Genomic DNA, 24,359 nt, shown 5'->3' with positions numbered 1-24,359 from the left:
AGTTTTCGACGATATATGGTGTATCGATAAACTCAGAAGTTGCACGACAAATTTTGGGGTCCATTTTCTCCTGTTAAGTCGTAAAGTCGACATGTGGGAAATGTTATTTATTAACTATTTTGTGCGACATGACTCTGATTTAACCCCTTTCTGACATCGGACGTACTATCCCATCCATGTGGGGTGGGCCCCTATGACCATGGACGGGATAGTACGTCCAGCGCGATCGGCGGCGCTCACGGGGGGAGCGCCGCCGATCTCGGCCGGGTGTCAGCTGCCTATCGCAGCTGACATCTGGCACTATGTGCCAGGAGCGGTCACGGACCGCCCCCGGCACATTAACCCCTGGCACACCGCGATCAAAGATGATCGCGATGTGCCGGCGGTGCAGGGAAGCACCGCGCAGGGAGGGGGCTCCCTGCGGGCTTCCCTGAGCCCCCCGCAGCAACGCGATGTGATCGCGTTGCTGCGAGGGTCTTACCTCCCTCCCTCCCTGCTCGAGCCCCGGATCCAAGATGGCCGCGGATCCGGGTCCTGCAGGGAGGTGGCTTCACAGAGCCTGCTCAGAGCAGGCACTGTGAAGGCTGCAGCGCTGCATGTCAGATCAGTGATCTGACAGAGTGCTGTGCAAACTGTCAGATCACCGATCTGTGATGTTCCCCCCTGGGACAAAGTAAAAAAGTAAAAAAAAAAATTTTCAAATGTGTAAAAGAAATATTAAAAAAAATATTCCAAAATAATGAAAAAAAAAAATTTTATTCCCATAAATACATTTCTTTATCTAAATAAAAAAAAAAAAAAAAACAATAAAAGTACACATATTTAGTATCGCCGCGTCCGTAACGGCCCGACCTATAAAACTGGCCCACTAGTTAACCACTTCAGTAAACACCGTAAGAAAAAAAAAAAAAAAACGAGGCAAAAAACAACGCTTTATTATCATACCGCCGAACAAAAAGTGGAATAACACGCGATCAAAAAGACAGATATAAATAACCATGGTACCACTGAAAACGTCATCTTGTCTCGCAAAAAACGAGCCGCCATACAGCATCATCAGCAAAAAAATAAAAAAGTTATAGTCCTAAGAATAAAGCGATGCCAAAATAATTATTTTTTCTATAAAATAGTTTTTATCGTATAAAAGCGCCAAAACATAAAAAAATGATATAAATGAGGTGTCGCTGTAATCGTACTGACCCGAAGAATAAAACTGCTTTATCAATTTTACCAAACGCGGAACGGTATAAACGCCTCCCCCAAAAGAAATTCATGAATAGCTGGTTTTTGGTCATTCTGCCTCACAAAAATCGGAATAAAAAGCGATCAAAAAATGTCACGTGTCCGAAAATGTTACCAATAAAAACGTCAACTCGTCCCGCAAAAAACAAGACCTCACATGACTCTGTGGACCAAAATATGGAAAAATTATAGCTCTCAAAATGTGGTAACGCAAAAAATATTTTTTGCAATAAAAAGCGTCTTTCAGTGTGTGACGGCTGCCAATCATAAAAATCCGCTAAAAAACCCGCTATAAAAGTAAATCAAACCCCCCTTCATCACCCCCTTAGTTAGGGAAAAATTAAAAAAATGTATTTATTTCCATTTTCCCATTAGGGCTAGGGTTAGGGCTAGGGCTAGGGTTAGGGTTAGGGCTAGGGTTAGGGCTAGGATTAGGGCTAGGGTTAGGGCTAGGGTTAGGGTTAGAGCTAGCGTTAGGGCTAGGGTTAGGGCTAGGGCTAGGATTAGGGCTAGGGTTAGGATTAGGGCTAGGGTTAGGGCTAGGGTTAGGGCTAGGGCTACAGTTTGGGTTGGGGCTAAAGTTACAGTTAGGGTTTAGATTACATTTACGGTTGGGAATAGGGTTGGGATTAGGGTTAGGGGTGTGTCTGGGTTAGAGGTGTGGTTAGGGTTACTGTTGGGATTAGGGTTAGGGATGTGTTTGGATTAGGGTTTCAGTTATAATTGTGGGGTTTCCACTGTTTAGGCACATCAGGGGCTCTCCAAACGCGACATGGCGTCCGATCTCAATTCCAGCCAATTCTGCGTTGAAAAAGTAAAACAGTGCTTTTTCCCTTCCGAGCTCTCCCGTGTGCCCAAACGGGTTTACCCCAACATATGGAGTATCAGCGTACTCAGGACAAATAGGACAACAACTTTTGGGGTCCAATTTCTCCTGTTACCCTTGGGAAAATACAAAACTCGGGGCTAAAACATATTTTTTGTGGGAAAAAAAAAGATTTTTTTATTTTCACGGCTCTGCGTTATAAACTGTAGTGAAACACTTGGGGGTTCAAAGTTCTCACAACACATCTAGATTAGTTCCCTGGGGGGTCTAGTTTCCAATATGGGGTCACTTGTGGGGGGTTTCTACTGTTTAGGTACATTAGGGGTTCTGCAAACGCAATGTGACGTCTGCAGACCATTCCATCTTAAGTCTGCATTCCAAATGGCGCTCCTTCTCTTCCAAGCTCTGCCATGCGCTCAAACGGTGGTTTCCCCCAACATACGGGGTATCAGCGTACTCAGGACAAATTGGACAACAACTTTTGGGGTCGAATTTCTCCTCTTACCCTCGGGAAAATACAAAACTGGGGGCTAAAAAATAATTTTGGGGGGAAAGATTTTTTTTTTTTAATTTTCACGGCTCTGCGTTACAAACTGTAGTGAAACACTTGGGGGTTCAAAGCTATCACAACACATCTAGATGAGTTCCTTAGGAGGTCTAGTTTCCAAAATGGTGTCATTTGTGGGAGGTTTCTACTGTTTAGGTACATTAGGGGCTCTGCAAATGCAATGTGACACCTGCAGACCATTCCATCTAAGTCCTCATTCCAAATGGAGCTCCTTCCCTTCCGAGCCCTCCCATGCGCCCAAACAGTGGTTCCCCCCCACATATGGGGTATCAGCGCACTCAGGACAAATTGTGGGGTCGAATTTCTCCTGTTACCCTCGGGAAAATACAAAACTGGGGGCTAAAAAATAATTTTTGTGGGAAAAAATTTTTGTTTTATTTTTACGGCTCTGCATTATAAACTTCTGTGAAGCACTTGGTGGGTCAAAGTGCTCACCACACCTCTAGATAAGTTCTTTAGGGGGTCTACTTTCCAAAATGGTGTCACTTGTGGGGGGTTTCAATGTTTAGGCACATCAGTGGCTCTTCAAACGCAACATGGCGTTCTATCTCAATTCCTGTCAATTTTGCTTTGAAAAGTCAAACGGCGCTCCTTCCCTTCCGAGCTCTCCCATCCGCCCAAACAGTGGTTTACCCCCACATATGGGGTATCAGCGTACTCAGAACAAATTGTACAACAACTTTTGGAGTCCAATTTCTTCTCTTACCCTTGGGAAAATAAAAAATTGGGGGCGAAAAGATAATTTTTGTGAAAAAATATGATTTTTTATTTTTACGGTTCTACATTATAAACTTCTGTGAAGCACTTGGTGGGTCAAAGTGCTCACCACACCTCTAGATAAGTTCCTTAGGGGGTCTACTTTCCAAAATGGTGTCACTTGTGGGGGGTTTCAATGTTTAGCCACATCAGGGGCTCTCCAAACGAAACATGGCGTCCCATCTCAATTCCAGTCAATTTTGCATTGAAAAGTCAAATGGCACTCCTTCGCTTCCGAGCTCTGCCATGCGCCCAAACAGTGGTTTACCCCCACATGTGGGGTATTGGCATACTCAGGACAAATTGTACAACAATGTTTGGGGTCCATTTTCTCCTGTTACCCTTGGTAAAATAAAACAAATTGGAGCTGAATTAAATTTTTTGTGAAAAAAAGTTAAATGTTCATTTTTATTTAAACATTCAAAAAATTCCTGTGAAGCACCAGAAGGGTTAATAAACTTCTTGAATATGGTTTTGATTACCTTGAGGGGTGTAGTTTTTAGAATGGTGTCACACTTGTGTATTTTCTATCATATAGACCCCTCAAAATGACTTCAAATGAGACGTGGTCCCTAAAATAAAATGGTGTTGTAGAAATGAGAAATTGCTGGTCAACTTTTAACCCTTATAACTCCCTAACAAAAAAAAATTTTGGTTCCAAAATTGTGCTGATGTAAAGTAGACATGTGGGAAATGTTACTTATTAAGTATTTTGTGTGACATATCTCTGTGATTTAATTGCATAAAAATTCAAAGTTGGAAAATTGCGAAATTTTCATAATTTTCGCCAAATTTCCATTTTTTTCACAAATAAACGCAGGTACTATCAAAGAATTTTTACCATTGTCATGAAGTACAATATGTCACGAGAAAACAATGTCAGAATCACCAGGATCCATTGAAGCGTTCCAGAGTTATAACCTCATAAAGGGACAGTGGTCAGAATTGTAAAAATTGGCCCTGTCATTAACGTGCAAACCACCCTTGGGGGTAAAGGGGTTAAGGGCATAAAAAATTGCCAAATTTTTGTTAAATTTCCATTTTTTCCCCCCCACAAATAAACACAAGTCATATCAAACAAATTTTACCACTATCATGAAGTGCAATATGTCACGAGAAAACAATCTCAGAATCAGTGGGATCCATTGAAGCGTTCCAGAGTCATGATCTCGTAGTTTTCCGCATCTTACTGAACAGTCGCGCATCACTCCCCATCTTCTCACCTTCCTGCTTGCCAGGGAGCGGTGGGCTCCTGATTGGCAATTTGGACCAGCAGTATCGTTGCACCGCTGGCCTATATGTTTAATAAAAACCAACAAATGAGCCTGACTATAAGCTGGCATACATGCATAGTGTAAGAGCATGTACACATATACCAGCGATGGCCATTTCACCGACAAAACCTAAGAGAAAAAAAAATAAAAGGAGCATATACCCTACAGCAAGTGAATAACAATAGTACATGTAAATAACTTGGGGTACTTGGTTAACCATATTTTGATAAAAAAACATAAAAGCCACCTCACCACGACAAGGGGTACCCACCAGGACAGTCCCAACCTGTCTAGTATTAAAGCCTTACCAAGTGTCATACGATGTCAATGTGATTAAAGGCTGAGCAGGACAGGGCCCCATCTGAGACATCCATCCATGCTTTTTTGATCAAAATAATGTTAACGAAGTACCCTGTGCTAGAGATGTACTATTACTAGTTACTTGTTGTAGAGCATATGCTGTTTTGCTTCCTTGGGTTTAGATTTGTAATGAGTACATTGCGGAGTTGTTTGTTTTTATAAACATTTAATATGGAGTTACAAATGATTGTCTTTCCTCTGCTGTTTTCTACCTCTGCAGTGATGTGAATTCTATGTACCTATCGTCTACTGAACCTCCTGCGGCAGCAGAATGGGCCTGCCTCCTGCGCCCTCTAAGAGGAAGGGAACCAGAGGGCATATGGAATCTTCTGTCTATTGTTCGGGAGATGTTCAAGAGGCGAGATACGAATGCAGCGCCCTTACTGGAGATCCTCACTGAGCAGTGTCTGACGTATGAGCAGGTATGTCTTATGACTTTGTAAATTCTCTGTGGAGGGAGTCAATTTATTAAAAAATTCTGCAATGTCTGAACATAGCCTAAATAGTTCTTCAATTTTGTTGAAATACGTGAAAAGCAGTACAGACTGCAGCAGTCATGTGTCAAAGTTATTAGAAAGAGACAGGAGACTGTTCTGGCTCAGTAGGAAGGTAACCACTGCAGACAATTGGCAGCCGCTAATTCGCCTAAGCTGCCGTCTGACATTCCCACCACCATCCAAAGAGGAAGCCATAAGACCGGGAGGGAAAAGCAGCAGTGGTACAAAGAAGTGGTGCGGGTCCAGTAGGTAAGTATTAAAGTTGGGCAAAAAGATTTGCCGGACCTTGGTCAAGATGTTGTTGGTCCAAGGCCACCTGCTTCCTGCCGGCATCTCCTATTCATTCCTCTTCTGACTAGTAGGCCTGTTGCAACATCATGACTGCGGTTTGACGCATGTATGACCTAGCCCTGGCATACTAATGCAAACAAATGTGGATGCTGGCAGGTACCAAGTGGTTCACATCCCCACATTTTTACGGACGTAAACCAAAGCCCCTTTTACAAACCATGCTTCGATTTCATGCCCTTAACACTGCCTAAGAATCGCACAAAATAAACTGAGCAAAAAGAATAGATAAATATAGTTCCTGTATACAAGTTATCACTGCAGCTTCGGATGTGATTGGAGTATAACTCCTGATATAATGACAGAATAGTGACTGCAGCTCTCAATGTGACTGGAATACAGGACACGATGGAACAGAAGATTAGTGACTGCAGTTCTGTTTGTGACTGGAGTAGAAGAAATGATGTGATGCATAATAGTGGCTGGAGGAAGATACATGATGTAATGGCAAAATAGTGACTGCAGCCCGAGATGGGAATATAAGACCTGATATAAGAGCAGAATAATGCATGCAGCTGGATAATTGCCAATAATTTCCATCTGTTGTCTATTCCATTTGCACAACAGCATGTGAAATTGATTGTCCGTGTTGCTTCCTAAGTGGACAGTTTGATTTCACAGAAGTCTGATTTACTTGGAATTATATTCTGTTGTTTAAGTGTTCCCTTTATTTTTTTGAGCAGTGTATTTCAGTAGTTGTCCAAATCAGAAAATCTTGGCCTCCGGTTTGCTCTTTGTTACTTAAAAAAACCCAAAACAAACCACCAAACCACTCTTATCTGATCATACCACGTGTGCAGTGCTGAGTGTCCGCCACTGCTCCTGGTGTCTGTTAATGGCTGCAGCGCTGACGTCATGTCCATCTACACAAGTAGAACTGTCAATAATTGGCTGGTGTGCTGATGCCAATATCAAGACACCAGGATCAGACGGACCAATATCAGACTAGTCACAGGACCCGGTGCTGCCAGGGACCAATATTTTTTTGAACGGCAACAACCCCTTTAATAGGTAGATGCTTAGGAAGTTATGAAGAGGTTGGATGGAGGGGGGTGGGCAGAAAGTGCGTTGTGATTTATTTCTGTTAGCTAACGTAGTTCTGGTTTGTTTCTACAGATAACTGGTTGGTGGTACAATGTGCGGACATCAGCATCTCACAGCAGTGCTAGTGGCCATACAGGTCGCAGTAATGGACAGTCAGAGGTTGCTGCTCATGCATGTGCTAGTATGTGTGATGAGATGGTCGTCCTGTGGAGATTGGCCGTTTTAGATCCTACAATTAGCCCTCATAGGTAATTGGCACTTACACAGCTTGTCTATCTTTCTTATAGGTTTCATTACTTTATATAATTCCTTTTTTTCTTCTCTTTTGTTTTTGCACATTTGATGTATATCAGACGACGGGACCTCTGCGCTCAGTTACGTCAGTGGCAGCTAAAAGTCATTGAGAATGTCAAGAGGGGCCAGCATAAAAAGTCTTTAGACAAACTCTTCCAAGGCTTTAAACCAGCAGTAGAAGCATGCTACTTCAATTGGGAAGAGGCGTACCCCATTTCAGGAATCACTTATTGCAGCACTGACAAGAAGAACTCGTTCTGTTGGGTCAAAGCTTTTCAACAAAGAACCTGCCGCTTGCAGTGCTCTGAGGCCGTCTGTGAAGGTGGACGTGCACAAGGCCATGAAAGCTGCCTGCTTTTTGGTGATCGATCACGTCCTTCTTCGCAGGAATTGTCTGTACGTCCTAAGGAACTTGTGGGCAAAAGGAAAGTGACATCTGAAGTGCCTCAAAGAGTTCTGAGGAGACTTTCTACAGAGGGAGGTGACAAAGCGATTTATAAATCTACAGTCAACAAAACGAAGATACCAGCAAGTAAATGTCTGGCCAACAAGCACAGTGGCAAGCGTAGGATGAGTAGTGAAGACAGCTCTCTAGAACCAGACATGGCTGAGATGAGTCTTGATGACAGTAGCATGGCACTTGGAGCTGAAGCCAGTAATACTTTCAGCTTTATTGAGTCACCTCTCAGTAGAAGATACAGGGATAACTTTGAGGACGAGGGAGGCGTTTACTACTCCGAAAACCTAGAATCTTCTGTGGTTGTCAGTACAGCTATTCCTAAACCTGAGGCTGACGCACTAGTAGAGTCATCTGCTGCTAGTGGCAGTGGAGAAGGCGATCAAGTTGTTGCAGATGATGACGAGAGAAAAGTCCAAAAGACCGATGTTGTGGTGGCAGAGGTTGGAGCAATAGGTGGGGGTGAAGGAGACAGCAAAGTAGCAGAGGAAGCCAAGAGCCGTGAAAAGGGAGAGGAAGATGATGACTATCAAGCCTACTACTTAAACCCACAAGAGGCAGCTAAACATGAAGATGAGAAAGCTGAAGAAGGAACAGAAGAACAGGATATATTTTCAGGAATAAAACCTCTTGATCAGGAGAACAGAATGGAGGTGATAAAATGTTAAACATTGTTTAGAATGTTTATTTAGAAATTTAGAGAACCGTGTACCATTTCCTTTACACTTTACAAATATTTCCTATCTCATTAAAAAAACATTTAAGTTTGTGGTATAATGTAAAAAAAAAAGTGGAATAGTTCACAGAATATGAATAATTGGTCCAGGCACTATATATGCTGTGTATACAGAGATTGGAAATGCAGAGTTGGTAATAAGCTGCTTCTGCCTTCTCTGTATTGAGTCTGGTTGTGTCTAACTGCTGTATTTATTTATGGATTTTACTCACTTATATAGCGCTTTACATACATTATCGGCATTGCGCATTGTTTCTTTACAATGTCACTGCAAACTAGAGCGTGAACAACCCATAGGTTTATAGTCTTTGGGTAGTTCAGAAGTAGTTAAAAGCCAATAAACTAACACAAACAAATTAACCCATTGTGCTTTACTTTAGTATGGGGAATATCATTCTGTGTATTCTTTGAGAACCACCCCATAGACACAGGCAGTGCATTACAGCCTTCTCCACTTGTTGAACTCTGTTCATTGTATAATACGAAGAGGAATCAAATGTAATTTCTTAAAAAGATATAATTAACTTAATTATCATTTTCTTCCAGGTATTGTTTGCGTGCGCTGAGGCTCTGTATGCTCATGGGTACAGTACTGAAGCATGCCGTCTTACAGTGGAACTAGCACAGGATCTTTTGGCTAATCCACCGGACCTCAAGGTTGAGCAACCCCCCACCAAGGTGAGAACCACTGACACGTCTGATATCAGAAGGAAATGGCGGGATATTACTAAGATTAGCCAGAGCCCCTGTGATCAGCATGTGAAAGCATTTCCTGATTATATTCCGTAACATCTTGGGTTGGAATACTCTTTTAACTGTGTTACTGAGCACGTCTCCATTAGCGGTAGTCTATTTCAGAACCTCATTTGAGATGGGGGTCACTCATATGCTCAAATGACTGACATTTTTGGCAATTTCTGTGTGCATTTGGGAGTCTCATTTCTAAACCTAAAATATATGACTAGCATTTTTGAGAGCAGAGTGTATCTGTGATTATTTTTTTTTTTCTCTGCTCAGATCCCAAGACACTTCTGTTTTATTTAGAACCGTAGAGAGCAAGGCTGGCAAACGTCTGGAATCATAAGTTGTCCCGCTTGTTGGTTTTGTTATATTTTATATAGATTTCGTATTTTGTTAGCTGCCTAAAGATCTTCACGTTTGCTTCTAAGAGTCACATGTTCAGGCAGAAAATTAAATTGGTGTTTCTTTAAAATTATTAGAACAAGAAAACCACTTGTTAAATTTTTTATTTTATTAAACAGGGTAAAAAAAACAAAGTTTCTACTAGTAAGCAGACATGGATCGCAACAAACACATTGTCCAAAGCAGCTTTCCTCCTAACTGTGCTGAGCGAGCGGCAGGAGTACCACAACCTGGCCTTCTGCATTGGAATGTTTGCCCTGGAGCTTCAGAGACCCCCAGCTTCCACCAAGGCGTTAGAGGTAACCAGTGTGTCCCAATGGTCAGGGAATAAGCAAATACAATCACCTCTTTAATTTTGCATGACATTATGCCTGTATTTGGGAGCCACTTTAAAGAATAGGTGTGTTATATGTGAATATTGGCGCTTCTTTTATCCGTTTTCTATAGAAATAGGGCTGACTCCCTGTAATTGCGCTGTAGCCCTTCCAGCCACAGGTTGTGTCTGTTTTCTATGGAAGGCTATACTCTACTGATTGCCATAAGGGATATTTAAGGCGGGAAATTCTCATAACCCTTTCTATATTGATAGACTACTGTGATTAATGCTGAAAAAGCAAGCTTCATGTAAATGTCCTCTTTATACAGCATACAAGCTTTCATATGATTTTGACATTTTATATAACACGTTAGATGAGACAAAACTTTTCAGGTTAATTTTTTCCCTTTAAATCTGTCCTTTATTCTTTCTAATTATAATCATTTTTGTTTATGAAATATATGATTGTTATTCATTGTATCAATTTGATACACATTTACACTTCTTACCAGCAGATATCATGAGGCACACATGTATTTTTTTACTTATTGCTTATAAAACAAAGCTGTAATGTAGTTGAGCTATGTACCTACACGTGCCTGGTGAACATAGAACGGTGTTCATGCGGACCCAATATAGCATGGATACGTGTCTGAATGATGGTGATGTATACATTATGTAATAAAACAATTGTTGATAAACCAAGGACTCGACTGACTTAGTCCAAGAGTCCTTTACATGCACCACTGGCAGCTCCGTGCGGACTTAGTCAGACCCCCCCCCCCCCCCCCACAAGGTCCGAAGTCATAGAAAGTCCAAGATGCCAGGGCACCAGAACAAATGGGGATAAAACATAACCTTTAATCCATTATTCCATCCTTAACCCCTTCACCCTGAAGCCTGTTTTCACCTTCCTGACCAGGCCAAGTTTTACATTTCTGACCACTGTCACTTTGAGGTCATAGCTCTGGAACGCTTGAATGGATCCCACTGATTGTCACTGTTTTCTTGTGAGACATTGTACTTTATGATAGTGGTAAAATGTCTTTGATATGACTTGCTTTTATTTGTGCTAAAAACGGAAATTCGGCAAAAATTTTTAAAATTTCACAATTTTCAAACTTTTAATTTGTATGCCCTTAAGCCAGAGCAATATGTCACACAAATAGTTAATAAATAACATTTTCCACATGTCTACTTAACATCAGCACAATTTTTGAAACATAATTTTTTCTTGTTAGGAAGTTAAAAGGGTTAAAAGTTTCTCAGCGATTTCTCATTTTTACAGCCAAATTTTCAAAGCCATTTTTTTAGGGACCACCTCACATGTGAAGCGACTTCGAGGGGCTTACCGTATATGACAGAAAATACCCAAAAGTGACAGAATTCTAAAAACTGCACACCTCAAGGTGCGCAAAACCACATTCAAGAAGTTTATTAACCCTTCAGGTGCTTCACAGGAATTTTTGAAACGTGGATGGAAAAAAATGAAAATTTTTGTGAAAGAAAAGTACCGTATGTACTTGAGTATAAGCCTTCCCGAGTATAAGCCGAGGCACCTAGTTTTGCCACGGAGTATAAGCCGGGTACGCATTGTCCCCTCATCCCTGTCCTGCTTTGTGTGGCTCCCTCTGTCCTGTCCTCTGTGTGGCTCCCCCGGTCCCCTCATTGTACGCGTGGCTCCCCCGTCATATGCTTGGCTACCCCGTCCTCCCCCATCATATGTGTGGCTCCCCGTCCTCCCCTGCAATATGCGTGGCTCCCCATCCTCTCCCGTCATATGCATGGCTCCTCCGTCCTCCCCCGCAATATGCATGGCTCCCCCGCAATATGCGTGGCTCTCTGTCCCCTCATTGTATGTGTGGCTCCCCCGTCCTATGCGTGTCTCCCCTGTCATACTCACCCTCCTCGGTCCGTTGCATCTCCGTTGTCCCGGTGCGGCACTGGCAGCTCTCCTGTGCTGAGCGATCACGTGGTACTGCCCATTAAGGCAATGAATATGTGCTCAACGCCTATGGGAGGGGAGACGTGTACATGTTCATTACTGTAATGAGTGGTACCACGTGATCGCTCAACACAGGAAGAGCTGCTGCGGCAGGACAACAGAGATTCAGGGACGTTCAGCGACAGACCAAGGAGGGTGAGTATGATGTCACAGCCGCCGGCTCCTGCCGCTGGTCCCCTCCTCCGCTGACTTTCTGGGACAATGACTCGTGTATAAGCCGAGGGAGGCATTTTCAGCATAAAAAAATGTGCTGAAAATCTTTGCTTATACACGAGTATATGTGGTAAATGCTTCTTTAGACCTAGTTTTTTTTTTTTACTTTTGCAAGGGTAACGGGAGAAAATGGACCATACAATTTGTTATGCAATTTGTCATGAGCATGCCTATACCCCATATGTGGGGGAAATCTACTGATGGGTGCACGGCTGGGCTCGGAAGGGAAGGAGGGTCATTTCACTTTTTGAATGTAAAATTTGCTGGCATAATTAGCAAACGCCATGTCATGTTTGGAAATCCCCTGATGTGCCTGAACAGAGGAAATCCCCCAACAAGTGACACCATTTTGGAAACTAGACCCCTTTGGGAACTTATCTAGATGTGCATTGAACACCTTGAACCCGTAGGTGCTTCACAGAAGTTTATAACGTTAATCACATTTTTCCCGCAAAAATCTTTTTTAGCTACAAATTTTGTATTTTCACAAGGGTAACAGGAGAAAATGGACCCCAAAATTTGTTGTGCAACTTCTCCTGAGTTTACCGATACCCCATATGTCGTTGAAAACTACTTTTGAGGCACAGTGCAAAGCTCAAAATGGAAGAAACACCATATTATAATGCAGATTTGCAGATTTTGCTGGACTGGTTTGAGGGTGTCATGTTACATTGGCAGGGCCCTTGAGGTGCCAACACATCAATCCCCCCCCCCCCCCCCCCATAAGTGACTCCATTTTACAAACTAAACCTCTCAATGAATTCTTCTAGGGGTGCAGTGATTATATTGACACCACATGTGCGACACACTTTTATACCGTTGGGCAGTGAAGATCAAATAATTTTACATTTTTACCACCAAGATTGTGTGTTAGCCCCAAGTTTTACTTTTTCATACTGGGAAATGAGTAAAAATGGCACCAAAATTTGTCCCATAATTTCTGATGAATGTGGCAATACCCCATAAACGCCCGTGATTGGTGCTGCAGGTTGTCGGCTCTCATACGGAGCTGAGACCTGTACCTGATTTGCCGCAGCGTGAGGCCGTGCGATCGTGCCGCCGTACATATAATGCTGTTTGCAGGAACGCAGTTCCCACAGAGCAGTATATATACGCCGCATGCCGTAGGTTGGGAAGGTGTTAAAAATCACATGTTGAAATACAATTGAGGTAGACGAGTGAAGCAACGTTTTGGCCCAAAAGGGCCTTTTCAAGCCAGAAGTACAATAAAAATTATGAAGTGCAGTAAGTGAAGTATTCGATTGTGGGTTTTTTTTATACACCAGAGAAGATGGGGTCCACCTCTTCCTCCTGTTCCAAGCTCCTCCCTGCTGTCATGACAATTATCTATTCACCAAAACAAATGAAGCATTAACCCCTTAATGACAGCCAATACGCCTTTTAACTGACCTGAGATATAAGAGAATATCCTCCCCATGCAGGTGACAATCCAGTAGCTGTCGGCTGTCCACTATAGCTGACAACTTGCTGCATCAGCCACGATCAGTGTTTGCACCATCCAACTCTGTTTAACCCCTTAGATGCTGCCAATAGTAACTACATCATTATAAATGGTTAACAGAGTGTGGGGGCTTCCTATTTAACCAAATTGGTGCCCTGAGATCTTGATTTTGTGGTCCTGATGTTTGCCATGGCAATTCATGACCAAATAGCAGACTCTATGGGTAACTGTCATGTACTTAAAGTCCTTTTTAACTTATTATTTCTCATTCCAATGTTACATTAATCGCCATTTACAACATAAGTGATGTTTCTTTGCCATGCTTTCATTATATTATAATTTTACAATTGAGCACTTATATTTTCTGTATAGGTGAAGTTGGCTTACCAAGAATCTGAGATTGTCTCTCTTTTGAAGAAGATTCCATTAGACTGCAATGAAATGAACACTATTCGTGGACGAGCTAAGGATCTACGAGATGGAACACTGTGCGACTACCGGCCTGTGCTTCCTCTTATGCTGGCCAGTTTTATTTTTGATGTCCTTTGTACACCAGGTACAAAGATTTTACTTATTTAACGATTGCTGTTATATTGTTATGCTGCCATCGTCTGCAGATTGTAGATGAATAATTGGTGGACCCTAAAGAATTAACCAACAACTTGCATTAGTGGTGTTGTCTTGGATTTAAAGGGAATCTGTCACCACATTTCACCTTTCTAATTCATTAATATGGGTATACAGGTTATGGACTGCTGAGGAGAGTGATACCTGTGTGTCTCATATCAGATGCATTATTGCTGATAAATCATCTTCCAGGCTATTCTTAGGACACTGCCTGGAAGATAACTCTGCCTCCAGAGTTGGTTTTACATGAAGGGGAGTTACCAGTGCGATATATGATGGCCACTCTCTTCTCTCCTGATGTCACTGCAGAGCTGTGTGTGATTATACCTGACACACCTGCTGGTTCCTCTCCACTTTCAGCTCACAGGCTGACAGGGCTGCAATATTGGTGCAATGCAGCAGAGCTCTAAAACTGCAAAAAATGTGTTTCCAAGAAAACAAATTTCATTTCTCCTATTCTGTGTTAGTTACTTGTCTCACACTGGTAACTCTCCTTCATGTAAAATAATCTCTGGAGGCAGAGTTATCTTCAGGGCAGAGTCCTCCCCAGAACCTGGAAGAGGTCATTTACAGAAAAGAAAAAAATGGTTTTCTCTGGAATAAGAGATCAGATTACAAAAATCAAGGTATTGTTTTATTCACCTTCCTATAATTTGCATGCCTATATAGACTGCTTAGGATGGACTATCCTACTAGTAGATTCCCTTTAACAATTGATGACCCATCCATTTTATCAATATGAGAATGTTAAGGGTCCGACACTTGGCACATCCCCACCAAAGAGCTGAAACCCAGTTCGGCATTTGCCGGTTATAAGCAATGTGTGGAGCAGAAAACAGCAGCCTTGTGCATTGTTTAGTGAACATGGAAGATAAAGCGCAGTACTCTGCAGCAGCCACTAACCAATGTACCAGACTGTGGTGTTCTGCCCCATTCATCACATCTATCTGGCTGCTTCTGGAGCACATTTAATGTAATCAATGGGGGGCCATTTAACAGACCCCCACCAATCTCACATTGACGACTTTTTCAATGGAACTTTACCTAAATCAACAGTACAAGTAACATAGTATTTAAGGTTGAAAGAAGACTTTAAGGCAATGTGCAAAAGTTCAGGATTTTTAGCGTTTTTTTGGCCGTTTTCCGCCCCCCCAAAAAAAACGCTAAAAAAGGCTTGCATAAGCATCCCATAATTTTTAATGCATTCCGCATTTTTTGTGCACATGCTGCTTTTTTTCCGTGGCGGAATCGCATTCTGGAAAAAAACGCTGCATGTTCATACTTTATGTGTAATCGCGACGATACCGCACACATAGGAATACATTGATCCGCTTACTTCCCACATGGGGCTGTGCCCATCATGCGGGAAGTAAGCCGATCATGTGCGGTTGGTACCTAGGGTGGAGGAGAGGAGACTGTGATGACGCATGACCTGTGATGACGTAGTGGTCTCGCGTGATGCTACTTCATCTGGGGTCATTGCCACGAGGCATTAGTGGGAAGGCTGTGGGGGCCGTCGGAAGGTGAGAATATCACTATTTTTTTTTTTTCAGTATTTTTTAACTGTCTATCTTTTACTATTGATGCTGCATAGGCAGTATCCATAGTAAAAAGTTGGTCACACTTGTCAAACATTGTTTGACAAGTGTGACCAACCTGTCAATCAGTTTTCCAAGCGATGCTACAGATCGCTTGGAAAACACTAGCGTTACGCTTGCAAAACCCTAGTGTTTAGCGGGAATACACGTACCAATTCCGCATGCGATATACCCGTGGCAGGGAGTTGCAGAATTTTCGCGGCAATTCTGCAACGTGTGCACATAGCCTAATATGTTGATCCAGAGGAAGGCAAAAAAAAAAAACCATGTGGCAAACACGGAGCTCCATATTGGGGAAGAAAATTCCTTCCCGACTCCACATACGGCAATCAGACTAGTTCCCTGGATCAACGCCCTATCAAGGAAACTAATGTGTATAACCTGTAACATTTATATTTTTCAAGAACGGCATCCAGCCCCCTCTTAAATTTAAGTAATGAATAACTCATTACAACATCATACGGCAGAGAGTTCCATAGTCTCACTGCTCTTACAGTAAAGAATCCGTGTCTGTTATTATGATTAAACCTTCTTTCCTCCAGACGTAGAGGATGCCCCCTTGTCCCTGTCTCAGGTCTATGATTAAAAAAATCATCAGAAAGGTCTTTGTACTGTCCGCTCATGTATCGATACATTGTAATAAGATCACCCCTTAGCCTTCGTTTTTCCAAACTAAATAGCCCCAAGTGTAATAACCTATCTTGGTATTGCAGACCCTCCAGTGCTCTAATAACCTTGGTCGCTCTTCTCTGCACACGCTCTAGTTCAGCTATGTCTTTCTTATACACCGGAGACCAGTACACAGTATTCTAAGTGTGGTCGAACTAGTGACTGGTATAGAGGTCAAATTATGTTCTCCTCATGAGCATCTATGCCTATTTTAATTCATCCCATTATTTTGTTTGCTTTTGTAGCAGCTGCCTGACACTGGCCACTAAATGTGAGTTTGTCATCCACCCATACACCCAGGTCTTTTTCAGTGACGGTTTTGCCCAGAGTTTTACAGTTAAGCGCATAGTTATACATCTTATTACTTCTACCCAAGTGCATGACCTTACATTTATCCCCATTAAAGCTCATTTGCCATTTATCAGCCCAAGCTTCTAGTTTCATAAATCTTTCTGTAATATTAAATTGGCCTCCTCTGTAGTGATTACTCTGCAGAGTTTAATGTCATCTGCAAATATTGAAATTCTACTCTGTATGCCCCCTACAAGGTCATTAGTAAATGTTAAAAAGAAGAGGGCCCAATACTGACCCCTGTGATACCCCACTGCTAACCGCGACCCAGTCCGAGTGTGCTCCATTAATAACCACCCTTTGTTTCCTATCCCTGAGCCAGCTCTCAACCCACTTACACATATTTTCCCCTATCCCCATTATTCTCATTTTATGTATCAACCTTTTGTGTGGCACCGTATCAAAAGCTTTTGAAAAGTCCATATACACTACATCTACTGGGTTCCCTTGGTCCAGTCCAGAACTTACCTCTTCATAGAAGCAGATCAGATTAGTCTGACATGAACGGTCCCTAGTAAACCCGTGCTGATACTGGGTCATGAGGTTATTCCTCTTCAGATACTCCAGCATAGCATCCCTTAGAATGCCCTCCAGGATTTTACCCACAGTAGAGGTTAAGCTTACTGGCCTATAATTTCCGAGTTCAGTTTTTGTCCCCATTTTGAATATTGGCACCACATTTGCTATACGCCAGTCCTGTGGTACATACCCTGTTATTATGGAGTCTTTAAAGATTAAAAATAATAATCTATCAATGACTGTACTTAATTCCTGCAGTACTCGAGGGTGTATCCCATCGGGCCCGGAGATTTGTCAATTTTAGTGATTTTTAGACGCCGCCGTACTTTCTGCTGGGTTACTCAGGTGACATTTAATGGGGAATTTTTGTTATCACTAGACATTTTGTCTGCCATGGGATTTTCTTGTGTAAATGCTGTTGAAAAAAAGTCATTTAGCATATTGACTTTTTCTTCATCCTCATCCACCATTTCGCCCAGACTATTTTTAAGGGGGGCAACACTATCATTTTTTAGTTTCTTACTAGTTATGTAGTTAAAGAATATTTTGGGATTATTTTTACTCTCTCTGGCAATGAGTCTCTCTGTCTTAATCTTTGCTGCCTTGATTTGCGCTTTACAGAATTTATTTAATTTTCTGTATTTATTTAATGCCTCCTCACTACCTACTTCCTTTAATTCTCTAATTGCTTTCTTTTTGTCACTTATTGCGCCCCTTACAGCTCTATTTAGCCATATTGGTTTCCTCCTATTTCTAGTATGTTTATTCCCATACGGTATATACTGTGCACAGGTCCTATCCAGGATGCTAATAAACGCCTACCATTTTCTTTGTTTACTTTTATGTCTTAGGATATTAAACGAAGTGAATATATAAAAACCAACTTTAAAATGTATTGTCATCCAAATGTACTTCTTTTTCCACTCTTTCTCATTAGCCACTTCTTCCCCTGCCTCCTGATCTTATGCCCTGGTTTATCATTCACCCTGAAAAACACAGTTGATGTCTGTCTTGCTCAATACAAGACTGACTGCTAGCTCAGTGAGGTGTTAGGTTACCCCTCTTATTTTATTCTGTGGCGCGAGGAAGAAGAGTGAGGAACAGAGGGAGGAAATATAGGAAAGTCATTTACCTCACCCCAGAGCTGTATTTCCATCTACAGCGTCAAGACTGTTGTATCCTTTCCCCCATGAATAACCGAGACATGGTTAGATGAAAGCTATGACTGGGCAGTTAACTTACAGGGTTACAGTCTGTTTAGAAAGGATCGTAAAAATCGGAGAGGAGGAGGGGTTTGTCTCTATGTAAAGTCTTGTCTAAAGTCCACTTTAAGGGAGGATATTAGCGAAGGGAATGAGGATGTCGAGTCCATATGGGTCGAAATTCATGGAGGGAAAAATGGTAACAAAATTCTCATTGGGGTCTGTTACAAACCCCCAAATATAACAGAAACCATGGAAAGTCTACTTCTAAAGCAGATAGATGAAGCTGCAACCCATAATGAGGTCCTGGTTATGGGGGACTTTAACTACCCGGATATTAACTGGGAATCAGAAACCTGTGAAACACATAAAAGCAACAGGTTTCTGCTAATAACCAAGAAAAATTATCTTTCACAATTGGTGCAGAATCCAACCAGAGGAGCAGCACTTTTAGACCTAATACTATCTAATAGACCTGACAGAATAACAAATCTGCAGGTGGTCGGGCATCTAGGAAATAGCGACCACAATATTGTACAGTTTCACCTGTCTTTCACTAGGGGGACTTGTCAGGGAGTCACAAAAACACTGAACTTTAGGAAGGCAAAGTTTGACCAGCTTAGAGATGCCCTTAATCTGGTAGACTGGGACAATATCCTCAGAAATAAGAATACAGATAATAAATGGGAAATGTTTAAGAACATCCTAAATAGGCAGTGTAAGCGGTTTATACCTTGTGGGAATAAAAGGACTAGAAATAGGAAAAACCCAATGTGGCTAAACAAAGAAGTAAGACAGGCAATTAACAGTAAAAAGAAAGCATTTGCCCTACTAAAGCAGGATGGCACCATTGAAGCTCTAAAAAACTATAGGGAGAAAAATCCTTTATCTAAAAAACTAATTAAAGCTGCCAAAAAGGAAACAGAGAAACCCATTGCTAAGGAGAGTAAAACTAATCCCAAACTGTTCTTCAACTATATCAATAGTAAAAGAATAAACACTGAAAATGTAGGCCCCTTAAAAAATAGTGAGGAAAGAATGGTTGTAGATGACGAGGAAAAAGCTAACATATTAAACACCTTCTTCTCCACGGTATTCACGGTGGAAAATGAAATGCTAGGTGAAATCCCAAGAAACAATGAAAACCCTATATTAAGGGTCACCAATCTAACCCAAGAAGAGGTGCGAAACCGGCTAAATAAGATTAAAATAGATAAATCTCCGGGTCCGGATGGCATACACCCACGAGTACTAAGAGAACTAAGTAATGTAATAGATAAACCATTATTTCTTATTTTTAGTGACTCTATAGCGACAGGGTCTGTTCCGCAGGATTGGCGCATAGCAAATGTGGTGCCAATATTCAAAAAGGGCTCTAAAAGTGAACCTGGAAATTATAGGCCAGTAAGTCTAACCTCTATTGTTGGTAAAATATTTGAAGGGTTTCTGAGGGATGTTATTCTGGATTATCTCAATGAGAATAACTGTTTAACTCCACATCAGCATGGGTTTATGAGAAATCGCTCCTGTCAAACCAATCTAATCAGTTTTTATGAAGAGGTAAGCTATAGGCTGGACCACGGTGAGTCAGTGGACGTGGTATATCTCGATTTTTCCAAAGCGTTTGATACCGTGCCGCACAAGAGGTTGGTACACAAAATGAGAATGCTTGGTCTGGGGGAAAATGTGTGTAAATGGGTTAGTAACTGGCTAAGTGATAGAAAGCAGAGGGTGGTTATAAATGGTATAGTCTCTAACTGGGTCGCTGTGACCAGTGGGGTACCGCAGGGGTCAGTATTGGGACCTGTTCTCTTCAACATATTCATTAATGATCTGGTAGAAGGTTTGCACAGTAAAATATCGATATTTGCAGATGATACAAAACTATGTAAAGCAGTTAATACAAGAGAAGATAGTATTCTGCTACAGATGAATCTGGATAAGTTGGAAACTTGGGCTGAAAGGTGGCAGATGAGGTTTAACAATGATAAATGTAAGGTTATACACATGGGAAGAAGGAATCAATATCACCATTACACACTGAATGGGAAACCACTGGGTAAATCTGACAGGGAGAAGGACTTGGGGATCCTAGTTAATGATAAACTTACCTGGAGCAGCCAGTGCCAGGCAGCAGCTGCCAAGGCAAACAGGATCATGGGGTGCATTAAAAGAGGTCTGGATACACATGATGAGAGCATTATACTGCCTCTGTACAAATCCCTAGTTAGACCGCACATGGAGTACTGTGTCCAGTTTTGGGCACCGGTGCTCAGGAAGGATATAATGGAACTAGAGAGAGTACAAAGGAGGGCAACAAAATTAATAAAGGGGATGGGAGATCTACAATACCCAGATAGATTAGCGAAATTAGGATTATTTAGTCTAGAAAAAAGACGACTGAGGGGTGATCTAATAACCAGGTATAAGTATATAAGGGGACAATACAAATATCTCGCTGAGGATCTGTTTATACCAAGGAAGGTGACGGGCACAAGGGGGCATTCTTTGCGTCTGGAGGAGAGAAGGTTTTCCCACCAACATAGAAGAGGATTCTTTACTGTTAGGGCAGTGAGAATCTGGAATTGCTTGCCTGAGGAGGTGGTGATGGCGAACTCAGTCGAGGGGTTCAAGAGAGGCCTGGATGTCTTCCTGGAGCAGAACAATATTGTATCATACAATTAGGTTCTGTAGAAGGACGTAGATCTGGGGATTTATTATGATGGAATATAGGCTGAACTGGATGGACAAATGTCTTTTTTCGGCCTTACTAACTATGTTACTATGTCCACAGACTTTGGTGCCTTATCAATCAAACAATGTATCTCATTGGCATTATATGACTAAGAAAATGAGATCCAGTTCCCAATCTCTGTCTTGTGTTTCTACAATATCTGAAAAAGGATATGGAGGACATTTTTTAAACAAGTATTGAGTACCTGGAGAGAGGACAGAACTGGAAAAGTAACATAACATACCAGAACTCCATCCAACAAAAGAAAAAAAATGCTGCTACTGCCTCTCTAAAAAAAGGATTAAAGAGCATATATCCATCTTTTTGTGTGCTGTACTATGTATGGGAGATGTCATAGAAGCTAGTCTCTTACCACCAGCTCAGAGACAACTGCACATTAAGAGATACAGACTGCATAGAGTTAAACTGGTGAAAATGTAGGATACAAGTTATAAAATGGCTCGATTTAGTGTTATTACAGATAAACACACAAATTACAGCTTATTTGGAAAAGTTACTTGAAAATGCGACTTCCTTTTAAGTCTCGGACAACTCCATTAAGTGATTCCACTATGGCAGTTTTATCCTCTTATGAAGTCCTGTGGTATCTGATTCTCCAAAAGTTGTGTATTTAGGACTGCATGTAGACAACACAAATGAGGCTGCTAAATGCAGCTGATCGGCCACATGCTTTGCAAATCTATAGTTTAAACCACATAGATTTACATTGGGAAGGGGGATAAAAGAGCATTAAGATAATAAGCATTAATATATACAGTCATGGCCGAAAGTGCTGGCATCCTTGAAATTATTCCAGAAAATTAAGCATTTCTTCCAGAAAATTATTGCAATTACACATGTTTTGTTATACAGCTGTTTATTTCCTTTGCATGTATTGGAACAGCACAAAAAAAATGTGAAAAAAAGGCAAAGTGGACATCATTTCACACAAAACTCCAAAAACGAGCCAGTAGAAATTGTTGGCACCTTTCCAAAATTGTGGATAAACAACTTTGTTTCAAGAATGTAATGCTTGTTCAAACTCACCTGTGGCAAGTAAAAGGTGTGTGCAATATGAAAATTACACCAGAAATCCGATAAAAAGGGGAGACGTTGACTCAATCTTTGCATTGTGTCTGGTGAAAGAGATGAGAACTGTCTGAAGACTTGAGAACCAAAGTTGTTGAAAAATATCTACAATATCAAGATTACAAGTCTATCTCCAGAGACCTTGATGTTCCTTTGCTTACAGTGCGCAACATAATCAAGAAGTTTACAACCCATGGCATTGTAACTAATCTCCCTGGCCGTGGATGGCAAAGAAAAATTTATGAAAGGTTGCAATACAGGATAGTTCGATTGGTGGATAAGCATAACCAATCAAGTTCCAAAGAAATTCAAGCTGTCCTGCTGGCTCCGGGTACATCAGTGTCAGCGCAAAATATCCGTTAACATTTGAAATGAAACGCTATGGTAGAAGAGCCCGGAGGACCCCACTGCTGACACAGAGACATTGTTATTATTTATTATTATAGCGCCATTTATTCCATGGCGCTTTACATGTGAGGAGGGGTATACATAATAAAAACAAGTACAATAATCTTAAACAATACAAGTCACAACTGGTACAGGAGGAGAGAGGACCCTGCCCGCGAGGGCTCACAATCTACAATGGGTGAGAATACAGTAGGTGAGGACAGAGCTAGTCATGCAGAGGTTTGGTCGATCGGTGATTACTGCAGGTTGTAGGCTTGTCGGAAGAGGTGGGTCTTCACGTTCTTTTTGAAGGTTTCGATGGTAGGCGAGAGTCTGATGTTTTGTGGTAGAGGGTTCCAGAGTAAGGGTGATGCACGAGAGAAATCTTGTATACAATTGTGGGAAGAGGAGATAAGAGGGGAATAGAGAAGGAGATCTTGTGAGGATCAGAGGTTGCGTGCAGGAAAGTACCAGGAGACGAGATCACAGATGTATGGAGGAGACAGGTTGTGGATGGCTTTGTATGTCATGATTAGGCTTTTGTACTGGAGTCTCTGGGCAATGGGGAGCCAGTGAAGGGATTGACAGAGGGGAGAGGTCGGGGAATTGCGGGGGGGACAGGTGGATTAGTCGGGCAGCAGAGTTTAGAATAGATTGGAGGGGTATGAGAGTGTTCGAGGGGAGGCCACAGAGCGGGAGGTTACAGAAGTCGAGGCAGGAGATGATGAGGGCATGGACTAGGGTTTTTGCATATCCTTGGTTTAGGAATGTATGGATCCGTGAAATATTGTTGAGTTGAAGGTGGCAGGAAGTGGAAAGGGCTTGGATATGTGGTTTGAAGGAGAGGTCAGTGTCAAGGATACAAAAACGAGACTGTAGTTTGATAAAATGTATGTGAATAAGCCAAAATCCTTCTGGGAAAGTGTCGTGTGAACAGATGAGACCAATATAAAGCTTTTTGATAAATGACATCATTATACTGTTTGCTGAAAAAGGAATGAGGCTTACAAAGAAAATAACACAGTACCTGCAGTTAAATATAGTGGGGGTACAAAGATATATTGTATTTTTGCTGGGTGCCTGGCCTGCAACCAGGCACAGCACGTATCTCCGATGTGACTCAAGCACACGGAATTCTAATTTCCCATATGCCTCCTGAGGAACCACATCATGGGGGGGAAACGCGTGGAGGCGAAACCTGAATGCAGATAAGTGTATTAGGTTTTTAATTGTTTTGTTTTTTTTTGTTTTTTCACCAACTGTGGACTTATAACCAGTGTATATATACGCATTAGTATTTTTGCAAAGGATTTTGGGTCGCAATGTAAAGCCCAGTGTCAGAAAGCTGGGTTTAGGTCTTCCAGCAGGACAATGACTCCAAATCTACTTCAAGAAGCACCCAGAAATGAATGGAAACCATGTGCTGGAGATTTCTGAAGCGGCCAGAAATAAGTCTGGATCTAAAGCCCATTGATCCCCAGTAGAGAGATCTTAAAATTGCTGTTGGGAGAAGGCACCTACAAATGTGAGACCTGCAGCAGTTTACAAACGAAGAGTAGCCCAAAATTCCAGTTGAGAGGTGTAAGAAGTAGAGATGAGTGAACATGCATGGATATTGTGTTATCTAAGCATGCTCGGGTGC

At 41.8% G+C, this 24,359-nt stretch overlaps 1 protein-coding gene across 2 annotated transcripts in view; it reads left to right on the top strand.

Moving 5' to 3' along the window:
• The window catches only part of ZSWIM8 (zinc finger SWIM-type containing 8), a 176,634-nt gene that overhangs the window by 124,076 nt on the left and 28,199 nt on the right, over positions 1–24,359 (top strand). For both annotated transcript variants that reach the window (XM_069753275.1, XM_069753274.1), the window contains exons 8-13: positions 5,247–5,448; positions 6,988–7,163; positions 7,269–8,319; positions 8,949–9,080; positions 9,665–9,844; positions 13,914–14,097. In XM_069753275.1, coding sequence (XP_069609376.1) covers positions 5,247–5,448; positions 6,988–7,163; positions 7,269–8,319; positions 8,949–9,080; positions 9,665–9,844; positions 13,914–14,097 — 1,925 coding nt within the window. The remainder of the gene's footprint in view (positions 1–5,246; positions 5,449–6,987; positions 7,164–7,268; positions 8,320–8,948; positions 9,081–9,664; positions 9,845–13,913; positions 14,098–24,359) is intronic.

This window comes from Ranitomeya imitator, chromosome 2, assembly GCF_032444005.1.
Source record: "Ranitomeya imitator isolate aRanImi1 chromosome 2, aRanImi1.pri, whole genome shotgun sequence".
Lineage (NCBI taxonomy): Eukaryota > Metazoa > Chordata > Amphibia > Anura > Dendrobatidae > Ranitomeya > Ranitomeya imitator.
Note: the sequence above shows the minus strand (reverse complement) of the source record. Positions and strands in the feature narration are given on the sequence as shown.